We start from the raw sequence: 23,710 nt of genomic DNA, 5'->3' as shown, positions 1-23,710 counted from the left end.
TCTTCCCCCTCTGAGCTCCTAGAAGGGTGAGAATGTCTTATTCATCTGTATAGTCTCAGAACATAAGCACATACCTGGCACATAGTAATGGCTCAGTAAATGTTTGCTGAATAAACTATTTCTGTTACTAGTGTCTCCAATCAGCTCTGTGTTTTGCGGGGAGGTAAATCTGGTAATGGCGCAAAGAATGAACTGGAAATCCTTTAGATCTTTAGAAAGGTAGACCAGTTCATGGATTCTAGTAATCATCATGACTAGGGGCATTGAGGGCCTGATTTAACACTGTGACTATGTTAATGGAAAGGAGGAGACGGCTGGGAGAAACACCAAAGAGGCAGAGCTGATTGGCTTCTCAGGGCCAGAGAGAGGCAGAAATTGAAGATGACTCTGAGGCTTCAAGTCTGGGTGCCTGAGAGAGTGACACTGCCATTCATAGAAGAAGGGAACACAGGAAGGGAAGCAGATTTCAGGGAAGATGAGGAGCTTGAAGAGTATTATTATTATTCTGTTTCCAGAATAACCAAAGATTTCTTCACCACTTTCAACAGGGACCCAGCTCAGGCAGTAGCTAAGGGTGGGTATTCTGGTTCTGATTAGGTCCGAGGAAAGACAGTACCCCACAGGAGCCCAGATTTTTGCCTATTTTCACATGGCATTCTCCTCTCCGGGTCTGTGTCTCTGTATCTCTGTCCACATTTCCCTCTTCTTAAAGAAATACCCTAATCCTGTATGACCTCATCTTTAACTAATTACATCTGCAAAGATCCTATTTCCCAATAAGGTCACATTTACAGGCACCAGTGTTTAGGATTTTAACATACGTTTTTTAATGGGGGTGTGGATCACAATTCAATCTACAACAATGGGATTCCACACATTGCTTCTGTCTAAGGAACATATTTAATGGTGAAAGAATTGTAGCAAAGTGCTTATTATGTCCATGGAGCTCACTGGTGAGCCAAGACTATTTTCCACCCTCCAAGACAGAGATTTAAGGGTGAGAGAACCAAGGGAGAAGGATAGGAGAGGATAGGAAGACAGATTCAGACCCTCCAAAATAGAAGCTAATGATTTAGAAGAGAAGGTTAACTGGAAACTGTGGCAGTGGTGAACAGATCCTTCCCAGGGATGTGCCCTGAGGATTCTTGAGTCTGTAGCAATACCCAGGCTCGATCTCTACTTAACCCCCCCTCACAGAAGTACCTAATCTCCCAGAGGGTTTAGCCTGTGTCACAGTACTCATTTGCCACACCCTTGGTAAAGTCCTGGTCTCTAAGGTTCTTTCCACCGGAAGCTATGACAGAAGGAAATGTGTGGGTGAGGAGAGGTAGTGGGTGAGGGGCCTGGGTTCCTGACACAGACTACACCTGGATAGCGAAGAGCAGCTGCCTCTGCTGGGGGTGGGACTGACCCCAGAGTCCTCACACCCAATGGGAATGAAGACATCACAGCTGGTGGGGATCCTGGGGCTGGAGGGACTTGGTGAGAAGGGAGGCTGTGGGGAAGGAACTGTACAGCAATCTGGATGCTGCTACTGGACATTAAGACAATGGGGGCAGCATTTCAGAGAGTGGGGAGGGCAAGGGGAAAGGCTTCCTGTCTTACGCTACTCCCTCTGACCATCATTTATCCTCTTCCCCTCCCCCCACTTCATTTTCTCTCCAACCTAGATTTATTCCTGACTTCTCTGTCCCCTGGATCCCTCAACGTTTCCACCCTGCCCCTCCCAAAGGTTCAGTGTTTTGTATTCAATGTCGAGTACATGAATTGCACTTGGAATAGCAGCTCTGAGCCCCAGCCTACTAATCTGACTCTGCGCTATCGGTATGAGAAGGGAGGAGGGGGTGGCAGAGGGGAGGAGGAGGAGGTGGGCTGGATGAGAGAGACTGCATGGGGACCAAGAAAGAGGATAGCCAGCATCCCAGACTACCCAGTATTTCTCAGGGGTAAGTCAGAAGTCAGTTCAAAGGCAATGAGGCTGGGCTGCGGACATCTGTAGTACCCAAGTTTGCCCCACTTTTCTTCTTCCTTTTAACCTTTCTCTACATACGACGCCTCTGATGATGAAGTCCAGGAGTGTGGCCACTATCTATTCTCTGAAGAGATCATGTCTGGCTGTTTGTTTCAAAAAGAAGAGATCCATCTCTATAAAACATTTGTTGTCCAGCTTCAGGACCCAAGGGAACCCAGGAGGCAGGCCAGGCCTCCTGCAGGATCTGGGTATTTGGAAAGAGGGGGGTCAAGAGTCTAAGGATTTTGTGGGGCATTGGGGTATATGGAGTGGGGCTTGTTCACCATAAGGCTACTTTGGCAGTAAGGAGGAGGTGGGGGATCGGGATGGAGAAGGGATAAAGGGCACTGCCTTGAGGATCCTAACTTGTCTAGGCCAGGGGAATGACCGCACACGCACACATATCTCCAGTGATCCCCTGGGCACCGGAAAATCTAACAGTTTGCAACCTGCGTGAATCCCAGCTTGAACTGAGCTGGATCAACAGATTCTTGGACCATTGTTTGGAGCACCTTGTGCAGTACCGGACTGACCAGGACCACAGCTGGACTGTGAGTGATGGGAAATGAATGTAGCAGCAAAGGTCAGGCGACTGGAGAGATGCCAGAAAGGAGGGCCTAGCCCCAAACCCCTGTTCTTCTGCCTCCCAGTTCCTCTGCCCACTGTCTACCACCCTCCTTTCCCTATCATCATCACCAGAGAGTTTTCATTAAACTTTCCCTACTCAGACTTTCCGTGATAGCAGATAGACAAGTCAACAAAAGGCAGCTTTAAGGGGATCTGGAGGGGAGGCATTAGATTCAAGTCAGTGAAGGGAGCATTGTGGCTTGAGCAGTCAGCAGAAGAGGAAAGAACTGGGAAGAACCAGATGACATTGGGATGGGGGGAAGGAGCAGTATGTTTCAGTTCTCCCTTTTGTATTCACACCCATCTTTCTCTCACCCTCTTTCTCCCCAAGGAACAATCAGTGAGCCACAGACCTAGCTTCTCTCTGCCCAGCGTGGACGCACAGAAACTCTACACGTTCTGTGTTCGGAGCCGTTATTACCCACTCTGTGGAAGTACTCAGCATTGGAGTGAGTGGAGGCACCCAATCCACTGGGGGAGCAATACTTCAAAAGGTAAAACGGGCCCAATACATGACTACAATCCCTAAGCCCAACATCCCCAACTTTTCTAACATCACTATCTTTTACTCTACCTCTCTACCCCTAAGTCCCCAGCCTTGGTGTCCCATCTCCCCTCACTGTTCAACCCCAACCCCCAGGAAGCAGGGTATTTCTGTATAGGATCAGGCCTGCATGTTGTTAGAGCAGAGGGTTGGATCCGCAAGGAGGCAGAGAAGTGCACAAGGCGGCTACAGAATGGATAGGATTTCCCTTCGGGATTCCCGGAGAGCCTGCATGGTAAAGATGGCTTTGGAACCAGACAAATATGGGGTTTAAACTGAGTTCTACTACTTACTGCCTCTTTGGCCTTGGGCACATCCCTAACCTCTTCTATTCTGTTTCCTTATTTGTAATATGGGGACAATAATTGTTCCTCCCTCTCAGCTGGTATTGTGAGGATTAAGCATATGGAAAGTGTTTAGCACAGTGCCTGGCACCAAGTTGGGGGATCCACAAATGCTGGCACACAGTAGGGGCACCATAAATGTTAGTTCCCTTTTCCTTTCCTCTTTTCTATAGAGAATCCTTCGTTGTTTGCATTGGAAGCTGTGTTTATCCCTCTTGGCTCCCTGGATTTGATTATTAGCCTCATCTTTGTGTATTGCTGGTTGGAACGGTGAGACTCTGGGAAGACCAGACAAACGAGGTGGGGGTGGCTGGAAATAATAGAGGAGGGTTTTTGCCGGGTCTCCATGAGCAGGGAGCAGGTCAGTAAGGAACGAAGGATCACTCTTGAGGGCACAGTGACGTGATGGGTGGAAGCTACAGACACAGAGAACACAGAAACACTCTGTTCTGTTCCTTATGGGGAACTGGGAGAAGGGTCATATGAGAACTTAAGCGATATGCTCCTGCTCCCTCTTCCTCTGCACCCAGGACAATGCCTCGAATTCCCACTCTCAAGAACCTGGAGGATCTAGTTACTGAGTACCATGGGAACTTTTCGGTGAGAGCATTGCCATAAGCAGACTGAACCCTGTTAACTGCCGACTGCCCTTCCACAAGACAGAGAATGGGGGGGGGGGGCTGGAAGAGAGGGGGAGGGAGGCCTGAACTAACTGTCAGGATGTGGCCAACCAAATGGGGGATGGGGTAGACAGAGTGAGACACACAGGCTGGTTGTAGATCGGGTGGGACCGATGGAAATGGTGGGACTGGGGGCCCAGGAGTCTGTGTGTCCCTTCCGTAATCACAGCAGTTGCAGACACTGTGAGATCTCCCTTGGCACGGAGCTGGGTCTTTTACTTCCTGCTTGTAACTGAACTCTGACCTGGAGATATCTTTTAGGCCTGGAGTGGTGTGTCTAAGGGACTGGCGGAGAGTCTGCAGCCAGACTACAGTGAACAACTCTGCCACATCAGTGAAATTCCCCCAAAAGGAGGAGCTCTAGAGGAGGGGCCTGGGGGCTCCCCCTGCAGCCAGCATATCCCCTACTGGGCCCCCCCAGGTTACACCCTGAAGCCTGGGCCTTGATACACTGACAGAGCCCCAGGGTCCTGTAGCCCCAAGTTGTTGTAACTTCCCCTCATCCAACCAGTCTGGGTCCTGTGCTCACCTCGCCCCCCTGTGGCTGATATAGAATTTTGTGCCCCGTATAACTCGCCTTTCATTCAGTATCCCCTACTTGAGAATTGCCCCTTTGCCCTGTACATATTTTTCCCCCTCCCCAGCCCTTCCTTTTCTCAGGATTCTCTCTCCCTCAGCCCCTTTCTCTCTTTCCATCTGTCCTTCAATTGTTCCTGAATCAATAGAAAAAATAAAGTTTCTGTTGATAATCAACAAGCATGTCTGTCATGGGGGGAGCAGGGGACATGTGGGGTACAATAGGGGTGGGAGGCATGGTGCTGAGGGTAGGAAAAAGGAGTAGTAGACTCATACGCTGGAAGGGATAGTACTAAAAATTAAGTATAAAAGAGTACTGTTACAGAAACTTTTCTCTAGGTGTCCCACACTCATTCCAAGGTCCAGATTAGAGCTAGACTTACTGTTGCCCTCTTGCCCCACACTTCTCAGCAAATCTTTTACAGACTCTACCCAAGTTCTTCTCTTTTGATCCTTCCTTGACCCTCTGCCACACATCCAACATCTGACCTCATAATCCCTCAACTGCAGCCTCAGGCCCCACCCTCAGCAATGCTGATTATCCACAACTGCCAATAGCTCCCTCCTCTCTGCCCAGTTTGGGCCTTCTTGGCCTATGGGATCCATCTGGTTCCCCAGTCCCCCGACCCCATGGCCCCCACTTGACCTCCCCCCAAGATCTCCTGAACACCCGACTTCTGCATGAGTGATCACACCCCTCTCTGAAGACTGAGACAATCTTGAGAGTATGTTCATCTACATCAAACATGGAGGTGAGGGGCACCACAGAGCTGGAATCCATGTATTGGGGAGAGGAGGTGGGGTTTGAAGGCAATGGAGATCATAGGGATTGTATAACTAAAGAAGGGCCCACACATGCCCCACCCCATCTCTTTTCAGATAATCAGCAGTTTCTGGTCAATACCAATTGCTCTGTCCTCCTGTTGCTGCATCACACCCGCAGTAAATTGGGGTTGTCTAAAACAGGTGAGACGTTTGGGGAGGGGACTAATGGCCAGGGGTCAGAAGTCCTAGGATCATCCCTAGCTCCCAAACCCTCTTCCTGGCAAGAAAGGAGTTCCTCTTATCCATACAGCTTCCTTCAACCCATTCATTATAGGACCACTGGGCCCTTTTGCTCCTACTCTTTCCATAGCTGCCCCAATTACCTTGTGGCCTCCCCCCAGACACCATCGATTTGTGTGATGAAACGGGGACAATGAAGATGCTATTCCTGACGAAGACCCCAGGAGACTACGCCAGCAATTTCCTTACACCCCGAAACACCTACTACGTTTGTAGGGTAGACCGTGGGCCACGAGGTAGAGACTTGGGAGCCCTCCCCAGAGATAGAGCAAGGCCTGAAAATGGATCATGACCTTGTACAGAAAACAGGGCATCTTTAACCAGATCCAAACTGACCAACTCTTGTTATCCTAAGAAAAGGCACTGCATCTATGATAATAGGTTGGGTTCACACATACCGCGTCCTCCCACCTTACGCTAGGGATAGATCGAGGGGGAGGTAATAAGGTAAACCTGTCAAAGTTAGTTTTTGGTGTTAGAGTCCTGAAATCTTGGGCTTTGGGAGAGTGGAGACTTGGGGGCAGTGACTAGTGAGAGCACACTGCTGTGTTCACAGGAACCCGATTTGAGAATGCCTACAGAGCTTTTGTGCCTCTCCTGAAGAATCCAGAGCCTGAGCTAATTGGTAAGAAGTATGATGGAGGAGGGAAGAACATGGAGAGTGCTGTTTGTAGCTGTGTGATGGAGAATATAGGGTGAGATCATGGGATTTTAGGGAAAGGGGTCAGACTGGAATAGAGGTCCATGTCCACGGCAGGAGAGATGTTTAGCTCAAACCAGGTGGAGTATGCCTGTGTTTCTCACATCCCCTCTCCCAAGTCTCAGCCATCTTCTCAGAATACCTCCCTACCACCACCCCATCATTTCCATCTTTCTCTTCCTTCTTTTTTCTTTGGTGTCTTAGTATCCCAATTCCCACTGAAAGGGGCAAAGCTTAAGGACCTTCAGATTATGCCTCAGCTTAGCTTTTGGCCAGGTTATTCCCAGTGATGATTTGAATGATGGGGGTGGTTAGGATGAGTAAGGTCTCTGGTCCTCAGAGGTCTGGGTGACTTTTCCTGGTTCCTAGACGCATTGCACACACAATGTGACTTCCTAGAGAGGAACAGAATAAAAATGCTTAGAAGCCAAGAAATCAAGAAGGTCATTCCAGTTGAGTCTTCCGTGCACCTACCAGTACGAACCCCCAAACGAGGTCTGTTCCAGTGCCTTCCTCTTTTGACCAGCCCGTTGAGGGGTCCTCTACCCCACCGTCCCACCCCCACCCTAACCCCAACACCCATCCCCAAGACCTGCCTCTAACCTCTTTGTCCTTCCTTTAGCCCTAGTTTGTAGAAATCTTCCTTGGAGGAGCCCTTTTGTTTATTTACTTACTGATTCTTCTTCTTTCCAGTACAAATTATCAGGACGAGCAGAGGAAGAGGGGGCCACTAGTCTGCTCTTTAAGACCAGAGCAGACTTTCTCAGCAGGAGGAAAAACTATCGCTAACTAAATAAACTCACCAAGCTAAAGCAGTAATGCTAGGTATGAAATTACTGGGATTTAACATGAGGTCCCTTTTTTTTTTTTTTTAATCTTCATTTTATTGAGATATATTCACATACCACGCAGTCATACAAAACAAATCGTACTTTCAATTGTTTACAGTACCATTACATAGTGGTACATTCATCACCCAAATCAATCCCTGGCACCATCATTAGCACACACACAAAAATAACAAGAATAATAATTGGAGTGAAAAAGAGCAATTGAAGTTAAACAGAACACTGGGTACCTTTGCCTGTTTGTTTCCTTCCCCCATTTTTCTACTCATCCATCCATAAACTAGACAAAGTGGAGTGTGGTCCTTATGGCTTTCCCAATCCCCTTGTCACCCCTCATAAGCTACATTTTTATACAACTGTCTTCGAGATTCATGGGTTCTGGGTTGTAGTTTGATAGTTTCAGGTATCCACCACCAGCTACCCCAATTCTTTAGAACCTAGAAAGGGTTGTCTAAAGTGTGCGTTAAGAGTGCCCAACAGAGTGACCTCTCGGCTCCTTTTGGAATCTCTCTGCCACTGAAGCCTATTTCATTTCCTTTCACATCCCCCTTTTGGTCAAGAAGGTGTTCTCCGTCCCACGATGCCGGATCTACATTCCTCCCCGGGAGTCGTATTCCACGTTGCCAGGGAGATTCACTCCCCTGGGTGTCTGATCCCACGTAGGGGGGAGGGCAGTGATTTCACCTTTCAAGTTGGCTTAGCCAGAGAGAGAGGGCCACATCTGAGCAACAAAGAGGCATTCGGGAGGAGGCTCTTAGGCACAACCATAGGGAGGCCTAGCCTCTCCTTTGCAGCAACCGTCTTCCCAAGGGTAAAACCTGTGGTAGAGGGCTCAACCCATCAAACCACCAGTCCCCTATGTCTGTGGTCATGTTAGCAACCGTGGAGGTGGGGTAGGCGAATACCCCTGCATTCTCCACAGGCTCCTCAAGGGGGCACTACATCTTTTTTTTTCCCTTGTTTTTCTTTTTCTTTTTTTTTTTTTAAACTTTCCCTTCTTTTTTAAATCAACTGTATCAAAAAAAAAATTAAAAAGAAAACAAACATACAATAAAAGAACATTTCAAAGAGACCATAACAAGGGAGTAAGAAAAAGACAACTAACCTAAGATAACTGCTTAACTTCCAACATGTTCCTACTTTACCCCAAGAAAGTTACCTAATATAGCAACATTTCTGTGAACTTGCTCCTACTATATCCATCAGAAATTAACAGACCATAGTCATTCCTGGGCATCCCCAGAACATTAAATAGCTTATCTGTTCTTCTTGGATTATTGTTCCCCCTTCCTTAATTGCTCTCTATTGCTAGTTCCCCTACATTCTACATTATAAACCATTTGTTTTACATTTTTCAAAGTTCACATTAGTGGTAGCATATAATCTTTCTCTTTTTGTGCCTGGCTTATTTCGCTCAGCATTATGTCTTCAAGGTTCATCCATGTTGTCATATGTTTCACGAGATCGTTCCTTCTTACTGCCGCGTAGTATTCCATCGTGTGTATATACCACATTTTCTTTATCCGCTCATCTGTTGAAGGACATTTGGGTTGTTTCCATCTTTTGGCAATTGTGAATAATGCTGCTATGAACATTGGCGTGCAGATATCTGTTCGTGTCACTGCTTTCCGATCTTCCGGGTATACACCGAGAAGTGCAATCGCTGGATCGAATGGTAACTCTATATCTAGTTTTCTAAGGAACTGCCAGACTGACTTCCAGAGTGGCTGAACCATTATACAGTCCCACCAACAGTGAATAAGAGTTCCAATTTCTCCACATCCCCTCCAGCATTTGTAGTTTCCTGTTTGTTTAATGGCAGCCATTCTAACCGGTGTTAGATGGTATCTCATTGTGGTCTTAATTTGCATCTCTCTAATACCTAGTGAAGCTGAACATTTTTTCATGTGTTTCTTGGCCATTTGTATTTCCTCTTCAGAGAAATGTCTTTTCATATCTTTTGCCCATTTTATAATTGGGCCGACTGTACTATTGTCATTGAGTTGTAGGATTTCTTTATATATGTAAGATATCAGTCTTTTGTCAGATACATGGTTTCCAAAAATTTTTTCCCATTGAGTTGGCTGCCTCTTTACCTTTTTGAGAAATTCCTTTGAGGTGCAGAAACTTCTAAGCTTGAGGAGTTCCCATTTATCTATTTTTTCTTTTGTTGCTTGTGCTTTGGGTGTAAAGTCTAGGAAGTGGCCGCCTAATACAAGGTCTTGAAGATGTTTTCCTACATTATCTTCTAGGACTTTTATGATACTTTCTTTTATATTGAGATCTTTGGTCCATTTTGAGTTAATTTTTGTGTAGGGGGTGAGGTAGGGGTCCTCTTTCATTCTTTTGGAGATGGATATCCAACTCTCCCAGCCCCATTTGTTGAAAAGACCATTATGACTCAGTTCAGTGACTTTGGGGGCCTTATCAAAGATCAGTCGGCCATAGATCTGAGGGTCTGTCTCCGAATTCTCAATTCGATTCCATTGATCTATATGTCTATCTTTGTGCCAGTACCATGCTGTTTTGGCAACTGTGGCTTTATAATAAGCTTCAGAGTCAGGGAGTGTAAGTCCTCCCACTTCGTTTTTCTTTTTTAGAGTGTCTTTAGCAATTCGAGGCATCTTCCCGTTCCAAATAAATTTGATAACTAGCTTTTCCAAGTCTGCAAAGTAGGTTGTTGGAATTTTGATTGGGATTGCATTGAATCTGTAGATGAGTTTGGGTAGAATTGACATCTTAATGACATTTAGTCTTCCTATCCATGAACATGGAATATTTTTCCATCTTTTAAGGTCCCCTTCTATTTCTTTTAGTAGAGTTATGTAGTTTTCTTTTTATAGGTCTTTTACATCTTTGGTTAAGTTTATTCCTAGGTACTTGATTTTTTTAGTTGCTATTGAAAACGGTATCTTTTTCTTGAGTGTCTCTTCAGTTTGTTCATTTCTGGCACATAGAAACATTACTGACTTATGTGCATTAATCTTGTATCCCGCTACTTTGCTAAATTTGTTGATTAGCTCTAGTAGCTGTATCATCGATTTCTCAGGGTTTTCTAGATATAAGATCATATCATCTGCAAACAATGACAGTTTTACTTCTTCTTTTCCAATTTGGATGCCTTTTATTTCTTTGTCTTGCCGGATTGCCCTGGCTAGCACTTCCAGCACAATGTTGAATAACAGTGGTGACAGCGGGCATCCTTGTCTTGTTCCTGATCTTAGGGGGAAGGCTTTCAGTCTCTCACCATTGAGTACTATGCTGGCTGTGGGTTTTTCATATATGCTCTTTATCATGTTGAGGAAGTTTCCTTCAATTCCTACCTTTTGAAGTGTTTTTATCTAAAACGGATGTTGGATTTTGTCAAATGCTTTTTCAGCATCTATTGAGATGATCAATTGATTTTTCCCTTTTGACTTGTTAATGTGTTGTAATACATTGATTGATTTTCTTATGTTGAACCATCCTTGCATGCCTGGAATGAACCCCACTTGGTCATGGTGTATGATTTTTTTAATGTGTCTTTGGATTCGATTTGCAAGTATTTTGTTGAGGATTTTTGCATCTATATTCATTAGGGAGATTGGCCGGTAGTTTTCCTTTTTTGTAGCATCTTTGCCTGGTTTTGGTATTAGATTGATGTTAGCTTCATAAAATGAGTTAGGTAGTGTTCCATTTTCTTCAATGTTTTGAAAGAGTTTGAGTAAGATTGGTGTCAGTTCTTTCTGGAAAGTTTGGTAGAATTCCCCTGTGAAGCCATCTGGCCCTGGGCATTTATTTGTGGGAAGATTTTTGATGACTGATTGGATCTCTTTGCTTGTGATGGGTTGGTTGAGGTCTTCTGTTTCTTCTCTGGTCAGTCTAGGTTGTTCATATGTTTCCAGGAAATTGTCCATTTCCTCTAGATTATCCAGTTTGTTGCCATACAGTTGTTCATAGTATCCTCTTATAATTTTTTTAATTTCTTCAGGATCTGCAGTTATGTCACCTTTTTCATTCATTATTTTGTTTATATGGGTCTTCTCTCTTTTTGATTTTGTCAGTCTAGCTAGGGGCTTGTCAATCTTGTTGATCGTCTCAAAGAACCAACTTTTGGTGATATTTATCCTCTCTATTGTTTTTTTGTTCTCTATGTCATTTATTTCTGCTTTAATCCTTGTTATTTCTTTTCTTCTACTTGGTTTAGGATTGGTTTGCTGTTCATTTTCTAGCTTCTTCAGTTGATCCATCAGTTCTTTGATTTTGGCTCTTTCTTCCTTTTTAATATATGTGTTTAGTGCTGTAAATTTCCCCCTTAGCACTGCTTTTGCTGCATCCTGTAGGTTTTAGTATGTTGTGTTCCCATTTTCATTCGTCTCTATATATTTAGCAATTTCTCTTGCTATTTCTTCTTTAACCCACTGATTGCTGAGGAGTGTGTTGTTTAACCTCCAGCTATTTGTGAATTTTCTAAGTCTCTGATGGTTATTGACTTCTAATTGTATTCCATTGTGGTCAGAGAATGTGCTTTGACTAATTTCAATCTTTTTAAATTTATTGAGGCTTGTTTTATGTCCCAGCATATGATCTATTCTGGAGAAAGTTCCATGAGCACTAGAAAAGTATGTGTATCCTGGTGATTTGGGATGTAACGTCCTGTATATGTCTGTTAAATCTAATTCATTTATCAGATTGTTTAGGTTTTCAATTTCCTTATTGGTCTTCTGTCTGGTTGATCTATCTATAGGAGAGAGTGATGTGTTGAAGTCTCCCACAATTATTGTGGAAACATCAATTGCTTCCTTTAGTTTTGCCACTGTTTCTCTCATGTATTTTGTGGCACCTTGATTGGGTGCATAGACATTTACGATTGTTATTTCTTCTTGCTGAATTGCCCCTTTTATTAGTACATAGTGGCCTTCTTTGTCTCTCAAAACATCCCTGCATTTGAAGTCTATTTTATCTGAGATTAATATTGCTACACCTGCTTTCTTTTGGCTGTAGCTTGCATGAAATATTTTTTTCCATCCTTTCACTTTCAGTTTCTTTGTGTCCCTGTGTCTAAGATGAGTCTCTTGCATGCAACATATTGATGGTTCATTTTTTTGGATCCATTCTGCGAATCTATATCTTTTAATTGGGGAGTTTAATCCATTTACATTCAACCTTATAACCGTGAAGGCATTTCTCGAATCAGCCATCTTATCCTTTGGTTTATGTTTGTCATATTTTTCCCCTCTGTCTATTAATATCCTTTATTGTACCCATACCAAATCTCTTTAGTACTGAACCTTTCTCCAAGTCTCTCTGTCCTTTCTTTGTTTCTCTGTCTGTAGGGCTCCATTTAGTATCTCCAGTAGGGCAGGTCTCTTGTTAGCAAATTCTCTCAGCATTTGTTTGTCTGTGAAAAATTTCAGCTCTCCCTCAAATTTGAAGGAGAGCTTTGCTGGATAAAGTATTCTTGGCTGGAAATTTTTCTCACTCAGAATTTTAAATATATCGTGCCACTGCCTTCTCGCTGCTGAGTAGTCACTACTTAGTCTTATGCTGTTTCCTTTGTATGTGGTGAACTGCTTTTCTCTTGCTGCTTTCAGAACTTGCTCCTTCTCTTCTGTGTTTGACAGTGTGATCAGTATATGTCTCGGAGTGGGTTTATTTGGATTTATTCTATTTGGGGTTCGCTGAGCATTTATGATTTGTGTATTTATGTTGTTTAGAAGATTTGGGAAGTTTTCCCCAACAATTTCTTTGAATACTCTTCCGAGACCTTTACCCTTTTCTTCCCCTTCTGGGACACCAATGAGTCTTATATTTGGACGTTTCATATTATGTATCATATCCCTGAGGTCCGTTTCGATTTTTTCAATTTTTTTCCCCATTCTTTCTTTTATGCTTTCATTTTCCATTCTGTCATCTTCGAGGTCACTGATTCGTTGTTCACCTTCCTCTAGTCTTGTACTATGAGTGTCCAGAATCTTTTTAATTTGGTCAACAGTTTCTTTAATTTCCATAAGATCATCCATTTTTTTATTTAGTCTTGCAATGTCTTCTTTATGCTCTTCTAGGGTCTTCTTGATTTCCTTTGTCTCCCGTACTATGGTCTCATTGTTCATCTTTAGTTGTTTGAGTAGCTGCTCTAGGTGCTGTGTCTCTTCTGGTCTTTTGATTTGGGTGCTTGGGCTTGGGTTATCCATATCGTCTGGTTTTTTCATATGCTTTATAATTTTCTGTTGTTTTTGGCCCCGTGGCATTTGCTGAACTTGATAGGGGTCTTTTAGGATGTGTAGACCAACTGAAGTCCTTATCTCTAATTTATCATATCTACAGCTTCGTGGAGTACACTTTCTGTAACTAACCAGCAGGTGGCGTCCACGAGCCACCTGTTCTCCACAAGCCAGTTCTCCCCTGCTTAGCCTTTTTGGTGAGTGGGGGAGTGAGTCTTGTGGGGTCCAATTGGTGTACCAAGCTTGCGTGTGTAGTTGGTGTTGCCTGCTCTGTATGTGGGGCGTGTTTCTGGGCAGTCGGGGAGGGGGGGTGGCCCTAACAATCAAATCTCCCTGATGATCCTAGAGTTTTAAAGCTGCTGCAATAGTCTAATCCTTCAGTTCAGTCCTGCCACAGTTTGTCTCTGCCACTGACCCACAAGTCCTTGGTATTGGCGTATGGCTCCTGAGACTTGCAAGTGGGCCCCTCTTACAGGCCGTGCACCCCCTGGTCCTCTGTTGAGGGATGACTGTGCTATGTCACAGGTGAGTGCCATCCCCCCAAGGCAGTTCTGGGCTGCTGGGCTGTGTAGGGAGGCTCCCAGTCTGCTGAAATGATGGCTGATTGGGGCTTTGTTAATTCACACTGCTCTACCTTCCCAACTCTGGGACAATCAGCTGAGGTTGCAGGGAAGGCTAATGTCCATGCCCAGTTTTGTGGTGTGTGCCTGTTATTTGAAGCACTTCCGTCACACTGGGTTGTCTGGGGCAGCTCTGGGCTATGGGGCTGGCGATGGGCAGGAGTGTTTCCTGTCCACCAGGATGATGGCTGTGAGCGGACACCCCCCTTTTGTTAGGAAGTTGTGGTGTTTAGTGAATTTTCTCAGCCACTGGATTATTGCGTTTTGTCTCAGAGCTCTCCTAGTTCTGCTCTTGACTTGACCTGCCCAAGTTGCAGGTCTTTGAAGCTTTCTGTATTGGGCTTCTTAGAGTAATTGTTTTAGAAAAAGAAAAAAGGATTAAAAAAAAAAAGGGGGGGGGCCCTCCTCAGAGATCTAATGGGTTATTGAAATGCTAAGAGACAAAGCAACCAGGGCCATTAAGGAAAGGTCCACAGGGCAGAGAGATCAGCTTTTCTTCGGGATTTGCATATGCGCCTCAGGGCCTGGGCTCCGGCCTGAGCTCTGCCCTTCCCCCTTCTATGTTCACCAGAACTCCAAAAATCCTCCACTTTTATTTTGGAGTTTTTCGTGTTGTTTTTTTTCTCTATGCCTGTCTCCTCTCTGCTGGGCTGGCTGCTCTCAGATTCTCTGGTGTCTGGTCTCAGTCTATCTATGGTTGGAGTTTGGATCAGTAGAATGAGATTCCGAGAAGGGCTGCCACTGCAGTTCTCCCTTCTCCTTCCCGGAGCTGACAGCCCCTCCTCCCATGGGACTGAGCCTGGCAGGGAGGGGCGCGGGTCCCCTGGCCGCAAAAACTTACAGATTTCGCTGATCTCAGCAGTTCCACGTTTTCATGAGTGTTGTATGAAGTATGCCCAAAGTCAGATTGCTCTGTGGTGTCCAGTCCACGTAGTTCCTGGCTTTCTACCTACTTTCCTGGAGGAGTAACTAAAACATACAGCTCACCAGTCTGCCATCTTGCCCCGCCTCCCCCTTCTTCTAGAAAGACTCCTTCCCCCAATATCTTCCCCAAGAGTTAAGTAGCCCTGGGCATCATGTAGATTCTGAGGGTAGGTTGGAGCGGGAGGACAGAGCAAGGGTGAGCACATGGGTGGGGGTGAGGGAAGACTGTGAAGTCTAGTACAATGAGCCTTTGAGGGATGGAGTAGGGGGTAGGTTTCTCTCAGACCAGACTATCTCCCCTGCAAAGTCTATTCCACAGCCCACCTACTCCTACTGGGGCATTTTCCCTCTCCTGCCACACTCCACCACCTCCCCCAGCTGAAAGCCCCCACCCCCCACCTCTCTGCCTCTGGGCAATCCCACCCTACTGCCCCGCTCTTCCCCTCCACCTTCCCCCTTATCCCAGGGGAGCAGCAAGGCGGCAGAAACCAGAGCTGGTTACAGGCATTTATTGAATTTATTTGTTTATTGACTTGACACACTTCCCCACTCCAATCTAGCACATGATACAATCTGAGTAGGCCAGGCGCTGACACAGGAAATGATGGGAACCCACAGCAGGGGTAGGGGAGGGGACAATGCAAAGGGGACTGGGGGAGGGGCAGCTTTGGGGGCTGGGGTGGAGGAGCCCCAGATGGCTTCCCTGGCAGGTGCTAGTAAACCTGATCCCCAACCCCCAATCCCTGCTCATTTCCCAGACCCTCAGCCAAGCTCTCCAGCTCCCCCTTCTCTGTTTCTCCCCTCCCCCCTGCCTGCCACCACACACACTTCCCAATAACCCCTGTAGTAAGGGAAGAGGAAGAAGGGCAGGGACAGCTGTCAGAGTCCTTGAACAGGAAGGTCTCTGTACCTAACTTTACCACCCGAAATCCTTCCCTCCTTCTCTCCCCCTGCCCCTTCCCAGGCCCCACGCTAATTCCAGGCCTTCAGTGCACTCTCCCCTGTAGCACTAACCCACACTGGGTCATACAAGAGCGTGGCTGCATCCCAACACCACACACTCCCAGGCACAACTTGACAGAATGAGGGGACCTGGCTTAGCCTTTTCCTTGGGGAACTGCCAGCCACTTTCCACACAGACTTTATTCTAGACGTGATCCAAATGGGAGCTCTTCCCCTTGTACACTGTTGCTCCCCACTACATCTCCCCGTTTTCCTTCTCTGTTTTGGCCTCAAGTTCTCTCTCCCATTTCCCCATGTCACCCCCAATATTGTCTGTAGTGTTTTGCATCTTGTCACTATGACAAAGCCTTCAGAAAGAAAAGGATTCTCTCCCCATCGCTAGCACCTTGCCACTGTTAAAAATCTATTTGTGTTTATATTTCTTTAAAAGTTTTATAAAAAGCCTCTCTGTTACCTGCAGCCTTCCAATGGGTGATCTGGCCTGGCTAACCATTCCAGCGCACAGACCTTGGCCCTTCCAGCTCTCCCCTAGTCCCCCCACCCCCCACCACTGGCCACTGCATGAAAGTCCCAGGCTCAACCTAGCTGGCCCAGCTCAGATAAGACTCTACAAAAGATCCTGCTCCCAAAGGCAGGGGTAAGGCCACTGGTGACTTCACATTTCCAACAGCATTGCCTGCCCCTGCCACAAAGCCTAGGGGGTAGGAATGGGGGAAGCCAAGAATGGCTCCAGGGAGGGGGCCTTACCCTCTAACTGGCACAGTGAGAATAATCCCTCTCCTTTTCCCCCTCCCATTCCCCCCCCCAGAGTCCCCATATGGGGCAACTTTATTTTTATAATTTCCTCATCACTCTTGTGTGACCAGACCCCACCCTAGCTCTAAAGCAGGGTACCAAATTCCCCAGGAGGAGTCAAGGGCAAAGAGTGGATATGCATACGCCTGGCTCCACGTCTGAAGCGGGGCGGAGAGAAAGCTTCCAGCCATGGCTCAGGGATCTGAGGGAAGAAGAAGTGGAGAATGAGGTAAGAGGCTTATCTGGGGCATGGCAACTTCCCACCACCCACGTTCACACCAGGGAAAAGACCTCTCCCCAGCCAGATGCCCCCACCAACCACACATACCTCCTCTGTGCCTCCTTGTAGGGGTGAGCACTGCCGAGGGGCCCAGAGTTCCCATCAAGAAATTATGCCACTCGGATACAAGCTATCCTTTCTCTAATTCCCCAGGAGCTCCAGCTATCCCATGTTCTAAATCTCCCCCTTGCTCAGATTATGGGACTAGCTGGGCACTAAAGAGAGGACATGGGTCATGAGATGCACGAATGATTAAAGAGTGCTGTACCTGGCTCGAAGTTGAAGTCCAGTCCCTCGCCCCCATCCATGAGGTCACTGATGATGTTATCCATGTCACACTCCAGGTTCTCCATGTACATATCAAGATCTAGATCCTGAGGCATTCTGTCTTGGCTTGCAGCGTCAGTAGAGGGTGTGAGCACAGGAATCCCCAGGGTCTTGGGGATGGGCGCACCGGCCATGACCGGAGGTGGTGATATCATAGAAAGGGTAGGAACCAGACCGCTGGGGCCTGGAGCCTCAAGGGCCTTGGGGCATAGGCCGACTCCTGTGGCTAGCTTACTGGAGGAAGGCAATCTCCCCAGCAACAGAAATGTCGGAGCCTGGGATAGGATGGGATCTACCTGGGTCATGAGAACGTCAGCAGGGGATGGTGGTATATCAGAGGTGAGCAGGGCCTCCAGAGGCTGGGAGCTTGAGAAGCACCCTTCTCCTGCTGACAGGGACCCCTCTGCTGTGCTGAAGAGGGAGGTGCTGTAGGTGTGTAAGGGGCCAGGAACCCCAGGATGCTGCAAAGAGAAGCCAGAGAGACTGCTCTGAGATAGCAGGGAATGGGAAGATGTGAGATTGAGCCCATCTAACAGCTCTAGATCCTCGTTTAGAGGGGGAGAGACACCCCCTGAATAGCTGCTGACTGAGGCTGGTATTTCCTCCTCCGCCAGCACCTCGGGCTCTGGCCTCTTGGGGGACAGCCGGGTGCTGACAGTGCTAGCATTGGAACTGCTTCGTGGACGGAAGGTGGTCCACACATCGGTTTCCTCACAGTTTCAAGAGCAAGGGCTGCCTGACCACTTGGCAAAGTGGCCAACAGGGCTTGTCGGAGTGGCACCTTCAGGTGGAGCCGGCAGCACAGCTGGTTGCTTCTTGGGGGCCTTGCCGCGGCCCCAGAGCAGCTTGCTGCTGCTATCCATGGAGGCTGCCCGGCGGCGGGGCGCCTTGCCGCTCTTGCCTCCCTCTGGGTTCAGCATCCACCAGGAGCTCTTGCCGGTGGCCTCGTTGTGAACCTTGATGAACTTGCTGTGCAGGGACAGGTTGTGGCGGATCGAGTTCTGGAGGGGGCAGAGGCAGCAGGAAAGGGGAATGAAGTGTGTGTGTGGGGAAGGTCAGGGTCTAGCAGTCTAGTCTAAAAGGGTGCTGGGACACAGCAGGGGCGTTTCTGGGGACTCAGAGAAAGCCAAATCCCAGGAGGAAAACAAATGGGCAGAGGCAGGGATGAGGAGGGAGGAGACCATGCACAGTTCCCACCCCTAAGACTAGCTGCTCAGTTTCTGTTCCAAACTCTCTGCACAGGGCCCCGGAAATCGGGTCTGAACAGCATTCTTCTGCAGATGGCAATGCGCCTATCTTGGAAAAACTCACAGCACCCTACTCCTCTGGAGTTCTCAGAGGGGCTGTCTGGGGCTGGTGGGGTGGGGGAGGCACACCCCTGGCCTAGCAAGAACTTGGCTCGGGTGGGAAAAGAGCATTCCATACCTCCACCCCTTTCCTTGAGAGCAGGCTTGGGTGGAGTTTACAGGACAGTTGTGTAACACCAGCCCGCGACTGACCCATCCTGTCTTGAGCCAGTTCTCTGAATAGGCTGAGGGGCTGGGGCCTCAGCCCAGTTGGTGCTCCATCCCCACAGGGCATTTGGGCCCCGGCTCTCCATATGATTTGAACATTCCCTTTTCCTCCTTAACTCCAACCTTATTTCTCCCAAACCCCGACACACACCCTCAACTATGCCTCCAACACACAAGGTGCGTTCTTCCCTTCCTTCTCCTGAGAACTGTCTCCCCTCCCTAAATTCTACGGGTTCATCAAGACCGAGCTGAAATCGCTGCTTGACTTCTGCAGCCAAACGTCTACAGTGTTTTTCATCGGTTCCACACAATTTTACTCAATCTCTATTGTACTGTTTACAGTTTCACGTAATTAAGTTCATCAACTGTAAGTAAGTACCGAGTGCCTGGATCATGTCCCCCATTCCCGCATCCCCTAACAGTGCCTCTCAGCGTGCCAGACTCACAGAACGTAGTCGATCACTATTTGTTACCTGATTGGTGGGAAGCTCCTCTTGAGGCTCTTTCAGCTCTTGAATGCCTTGGGTATTGGAAGCTATGTCCTTTCTCTAGGGCTGAGTTTCCTTGGGGGGCCCAGGGAGCCGAGATTGGCAGGTTCTTGAGTCCTCAGCACTACTTATTTCTAACTGGTCGCCCAAGGCTAGTTACACCACTGTCCCTCCCCCCACCTCCCTTCTTTTCCCAATCTCCTTCCTAGCTCCTTTCCCCCACTTCTCAGGAATTTATGCTTAAGCTCTCCAGCCTTAGGGGCATTTGACCTCCTACATGGAGATATTTAGTGTTTAGAAACTCAGGAGGAGCTGCGAAGGGCTTGGAGCAATTAGGCTGAGGCTATGGACAGAAAGCACTTGATGTGGTTTCTCGGACTGGTGCTCTCTAAGTTAAGGAGACCCTTTGTCTGGGGAAAGATGCTTGAGCAGCTTCTTGTTCCAGGGCTCTTCAGCCAAAGGACTCTTTGCCTCCCTGAAACCCTGCCATAATGGCACTCCAGCTACTCTGCCTGCACTGATGCTCCTAGCTCCTTCAAGAAGTCCCACTTGTCCATCCAGCCCGGGCTCTTAGCAACTGAGGATCACAGTGATTTCTGGCACCACGAATTCCCCCTTTCTATCCTCTAACTCTGAGTCTGTTGAGAAGGCCCATTCGTTCCCTACTACTTAGGATCCATATGGTCCATTTGTTCATCCCCTCTTCTTTAGGCCTCAGAACTAGTAAGTGGTATGGCTTCCTATCTGGAGAGGTGAGCTCCCTAGAAGAGCCCACAACTTTTACACACTGGGAAGGGGGTGGCTGCTAATTGCTCCCCAAGCCATCTTCCCTAAGCTTTCTTGTTCTAAGTGAGTGCCGCCCCCTGGTGGGGTGGGAGTAACCTTGGCACATCACCAGGGAAGCTAGTTTAGGCTCAAGGCTTTTCCCTACCTCCCCAGGGCTTTGAGGCCTGAGGCTCGGCCTGACTTGGTTTTGCCTTCATTCCAAGAACAAGTCACGCTCTTCTTAGGTTCTGGAAGAGAATCTGGCAGCATGGACTAGCAAGAAAGAGCATATGAGTTATAGTTAGAAGACCTGGGTTCAAATCCTCATTCTACTAATAGATGGCAATTTTCCTAACCTTTCTGTACCTTAGTTTCCTAATATTTAAATGTGGGGTCACAGAATTGCCCTGAAGATTAATGGAATAAATAATTTTAAAAACACTTTAGGAACCAAAAAGCCCTGTATTAAGTGACTGTTCAGGAGGGACTACACTCCTACGGCATAACTAACAACTCGTGGTTATTTCTTTTGCCCTGGAAAATGAACCTAAGGGAAAAGAAAAACAGCTGTGTAGGCTGGGTCCAAGGAGGGGAGCTCTTTATGAACTGAGCCTATGGCCTGGTAGTCTACCCAGAAATTGTGCCAAGGGTCTCAGTCAGCTATCCCTTTTTCTGTTCTGCGCGGCCCCTTGGGATATCACAGATCTGATCCCTCATTCTCCTATACCTCTGCTCATTCGACCCTCTGTATGTCATTGTACACTGAGCTCACCACCTACCTGGGAGGGGGGGTAGATGGGTTTATGAGACATCAATAGAGGTTAGGGATTAGAGCCCCATTATTTCTCAGGACAAGTTTTCAGAGCATTTCCGAGATCTTTCCTTGTGATTTCTTTATGGAAGGCCAAGGGGACTCCCAAACTGGTGCTCTGAAGTCAGAGCCTTGCCTCCTTTTTATGACTAATATTCCTCAATAGTAAATAAAGAACTTTCCCCCAAATTGGATAGTCCCTTGCAAGGGAGAGTTTCTTGGCATTATAGGGTAAACTGAGGCAGGTAGTAGCTCATAGCTCTTTTTCTTCCTAGTACACAACAGCAACTGCCTTACCCCATGAATAGCACACATTTTACCTTCTGCCTCCCCCACTCCCTCCTCTGGGACAGAACAGCCCTAGAACAGTACCTCTATTCTGAGGTATTGGGAGGCAAGCAGGGAATCCAAGTAATCCCACAGGAATGGGAGAAAAGGTATTGGGATGGGAGGTGGGGAAGAGGGAAGGCTAGGCTCATGTGGGGAATCCACACAGTTCCTTCTGTACATAGGATAAAGACTTCTCTGTGGAAATAAGTATTTGGGGCAGCCCAAGCCAAAGCGCTGGGAGTGTTGAGCAGTGCGCTGAGAATTCAATTTTCTCCAGGGAAGGGACAGTGTCTTATTCATCTGTGATCCTCCTGCATCAAGCACTGAGCACGGCAAATACTAGTACTAAGTACGTGTTTGTCTAATTGACCATAGAAGGTGGATCTCTGGGCTTTCTAAGGGGGTGGGCACAGTAAAAGGGGCCCCAGAGGAGAAGTAAGGAAGCTAGGGGACCCAGGGGTAGGTGGCGTTGGGACAGAGGTAAACGGGTCATAGTTACCTTCCATCCTGCTGAGCTGTTGCTGTCACCCTTGTCCTTGAAGTAGGGCACTGTGCGGACCATCCACTCATAGATTTAGGCGAGTGTTAGTCGCTTCTCCGGGGCGCTTTCAACGGCCTGGCTGATGAGTTCTGCATATGACTGATTTCCCCAGGCATTCTGACGGGAGCCTCCCTGCCGAGGACCTGTTTCAGCCCCCAGGATCCCAGACTGGGGGCCCCCCGCCGGCCCTGGGAGCCGGGAGGGCAACAGGATCGGGTGTGAGCGCCCCTCCGAGTGTACCTTCTCTCTTAGACCCGGCTCCACCTCGGGCGGCTCGGATGGCTCGGTAGCAAGCTCTAGGCGAGGAAGGGGCCAGGTGCTGGAGCGAGGTCGGCTCTGGGGTTCGAAGTCGGGATCGAGGTCTATGAGCGCGGCAGCCTCTGTGGCTGAATTCTCATTCCCTAGATCCATACGTAGAGTCGGATCTCCGTGGCTCAGCGTTCAGTAGAGCCTGCCACAGTCCCTCGCGATGCCTCCCCCCAGGGGGGAAGCATCGAGGGCTAGGGGGCACATTCCTGCCAGTCCTCAGAAAGTCGCGAACTTCCCCCTCGCCACAGGACTCTGGCCCCCAAGCTGTCCCTTCCACACAGTTCTCCGCTTCTCTTCCCGACTATAGCCTCCGAGCTTTTTCCGAGACACCACCCGTAACCTTTCTCCAGCGAAGACACTTTTTCTCCAGCCTCTCACTCAGCTTCCTGCTCTTTTAAACCCGAGGCACCGTATCCCCTCATACATTGCGCTCCCATCACCGATCTTCTCCTTAGCCACAGTTCCCTCCCCCTTTTAAGTTGCTGCCCACCCGGACACTCCTCCCAAATTTCCTCCACCCGGATCGCTGCCCTCCCCCACGCCTCGCTCTCCCGCGTCACTTGCCTCTCCCCTGGCTTCCCCTCCCCCCTCCCTTCCCTCCACTCTTAATAGGGTCCAGGTTCACGCGGCCCTGGCCTCTCTTATTCCCGCAACAATTCCCCTATCAAACCCCCGCCCCCGCCCCCGGGTTTCCCTTTTGTTTTGCTCCAAGCAGCAGCCCCCGCCTGACACCTCTGTTTACCACTCGCCGGGGGGAGCCATCTGCGCACGCGCTGGAGAGCCAGATGGGAAACCGAGTTCTTCAGTCGTGCCACCCTGGGCAGCCTTGAGGACTACATCTCCCGTCTTACTTCGCGGCCAGGAGCCCCATACCGGTGGCGGGAGAGCGGCGTGGCAGGATATAGGAAGGTGGAACTATTATTTATTAGAGGGCGTGGCGGACTCTCTTTAATTTCTTAAAAATCGCTTTCCACCTATCTCCCTTTTCCTCTCTCTTCCTGGCGACTGAGAGGCACTAGACCTTTCCCTCCTTTAGTGAAGAGAGGGCACAAGAAGCCGAAAACCGAGAAGCTGAAAAATAGGATTTATGCATGTTGGGGAGTGGGGTGGAGGGCTTGTGCCGTGTGGCATAAACAATGGTTACTTAATGGTAGTGTCTCGCCCCCTCCCACACTACGCAATTCCACACTGACAGTGCGGTTACTTACCAGCCAGTTTGCTCCATGGGCTCTTCTGGCCAACCCTTAAATATTGGTATTCTCCAGGTTTCTATCTTCAACGGCTTCACTTCTTATTCAGCACGTCCCAACTGAACTTATCTGTTTTTGCACCCACGCCCCATCCTCTGGCTACCTTTATCTCTGACTTTGGTTGTCTTGGTCCAGCCGGGTCTCCCAAGCTAGAATTTCCCTTCGCCTTTTCATCTGCCTAGCTTCCTACACCCA

General features: G+C 48.0%; 3 protein-coding genes across 6 annotated transcripts; 2 read left to right on the top strand and 1 right to left on the bottom strand.

Moving 5' to 3' along the window:
- Positions 1-1,312: 1,312 nt before the first annotated feature.
- LOC119524167 (cytokine receptor common subunit gamma-like) lies at positions 1,313-4,959 on the top strand. Of its 4 annotated transcripts, none has more exons than XM_037822808.1 (8): positions 1,313-1,454; positions 1,671-1,824; positions 2,075-2,220; positions 2,423-2,562; positions 2,970-3,132; positions 3,700-3,796; positions 4,057-4,126; positions 4,468-4,959. In XM_037822808.1, the coding sequence occupies exons 2-8, from the start codon at positions 1,763-1,765 to the stop codon at positions 4,651-4,653; spliced, it is 864 nt and encodes a 287-aa protein (XP_037678736.1). In that variant the 5' UTR covers positions 1,313-1,454; positions 1,671-1,762; the 3' UTR covers positions 4,654-4,959. The 4 variants fall into 4 exon arrangements, with proteins under 4 accessions (XP_037678736.1, XP_037678734.1, XP_037678733.1 ...); XM_037822806.1 differs by having other exon boundaries at positions 1,382-1,482; positions 2,970-3,087; XM_037822805.1 differs by having other exon boundaries at positions 1,382-1,482.
- Positions 4,960-5,509: 550 nt separating this feature from the next.
- On the top strand, positions 5,510-7,377 carry LOC119524318 (uncharacterized protein CXorf65 homolog). Its single transcript, XM_037822926.1, has 6 exons — positions 5,510-5,534; positions 5,662-5,748; positions 5,949-6,083; positions 6,404-6,472; positions 6,917-7,023; positions 7,241-7,377. The coding sequence occupies exons 1-6, from the start codon at positions 5,510-5,512 to the stop codon at positions 7,334-7,336; spliced, it is 519 nt and encodes a 172-aa protein (XP_037678854.1). The 3' UTR covers positions 7,337-7,377.
- An 8,264-nt stretch (positions 7,378-15,641) lies between these two features.
- On the bottom strand, positions 15,642-22,750 carry LOC119524153 (forkhead box protein O4-like). The gene is given in 3 exon segments (XM_037822787.1): positions 15,642-17,102; positions 17,449-18,508; positions 21,915-22,750. Coding segments are annotated over 3 exon segments (1,521 nt in total). The 5' UTR covers positions 22,368-22,750; the 3' UTR covers positions 15,642-17,094.
- Positions 22,751-23,710: the final 960 nt, after the last annotated feature.

This window comes from Choloepus didactylus, chromosome Y (genome assembly GCF_015220235.1).
Source record: "Choloepus didactylus isolate mChoDid1 chromosome Y, mChoDid1.pri, whole genome shotgun sequence".
In the NCBI taxonomy this organism is placed as follows: domain Eukaryota; kingdom Metazoa; phylum Chordata; class Mammalia; order Pilosa; family Megalonychidae; genus Choloepus; species Choloepus didactylus.
The sequence above is the reverse complement of the archived record's forward strand: the minus strand, read 5'-3'. Positions and strand labels throughout refer to the sequence as shown.

Coding starts and splice junctions, on each gene's coding strand:
- LOC119524167 (XM_037822805.1), top strand. CDS start 1,431: ATGGGAATGAAGACATCACAGCTGGTGGGGATCCTGGGGCTGGAGGGA. Junction 2,563..2,969: donor ACCAGGACCACAGCTGGACT/GTGAGTGATGGG, acceptor TTTCTCCCCAAG/GAACAATCAGTGAGCCACAG. Junction 3,133..3,699: donor GGGGAGCAATACTTCAAAAG/GTAAAACGGGCC, acceptor TCTTTTCTATAG/AGAATCCTTCGTTGTTTGCA.
- LOC119524318 (XM_037822926.1), top strand. CDS start 5,510: ATGTTCATCTACATCAAACATGGAG. Junction 5,535..5,661: donor CATCTACATCAAACATGGAG/GTGAGGGGCACC, acceptor ATCTCTTTTCAG/ATAATCAGCAGTTTCTGGTC. Junction 6,473..6,916: donor TCCAGAGCCTGAGCTAATTG/GTAAGAAGTATG, acceptor CCTGGTTCCTAG/ACGCATTGCACACACAATGT.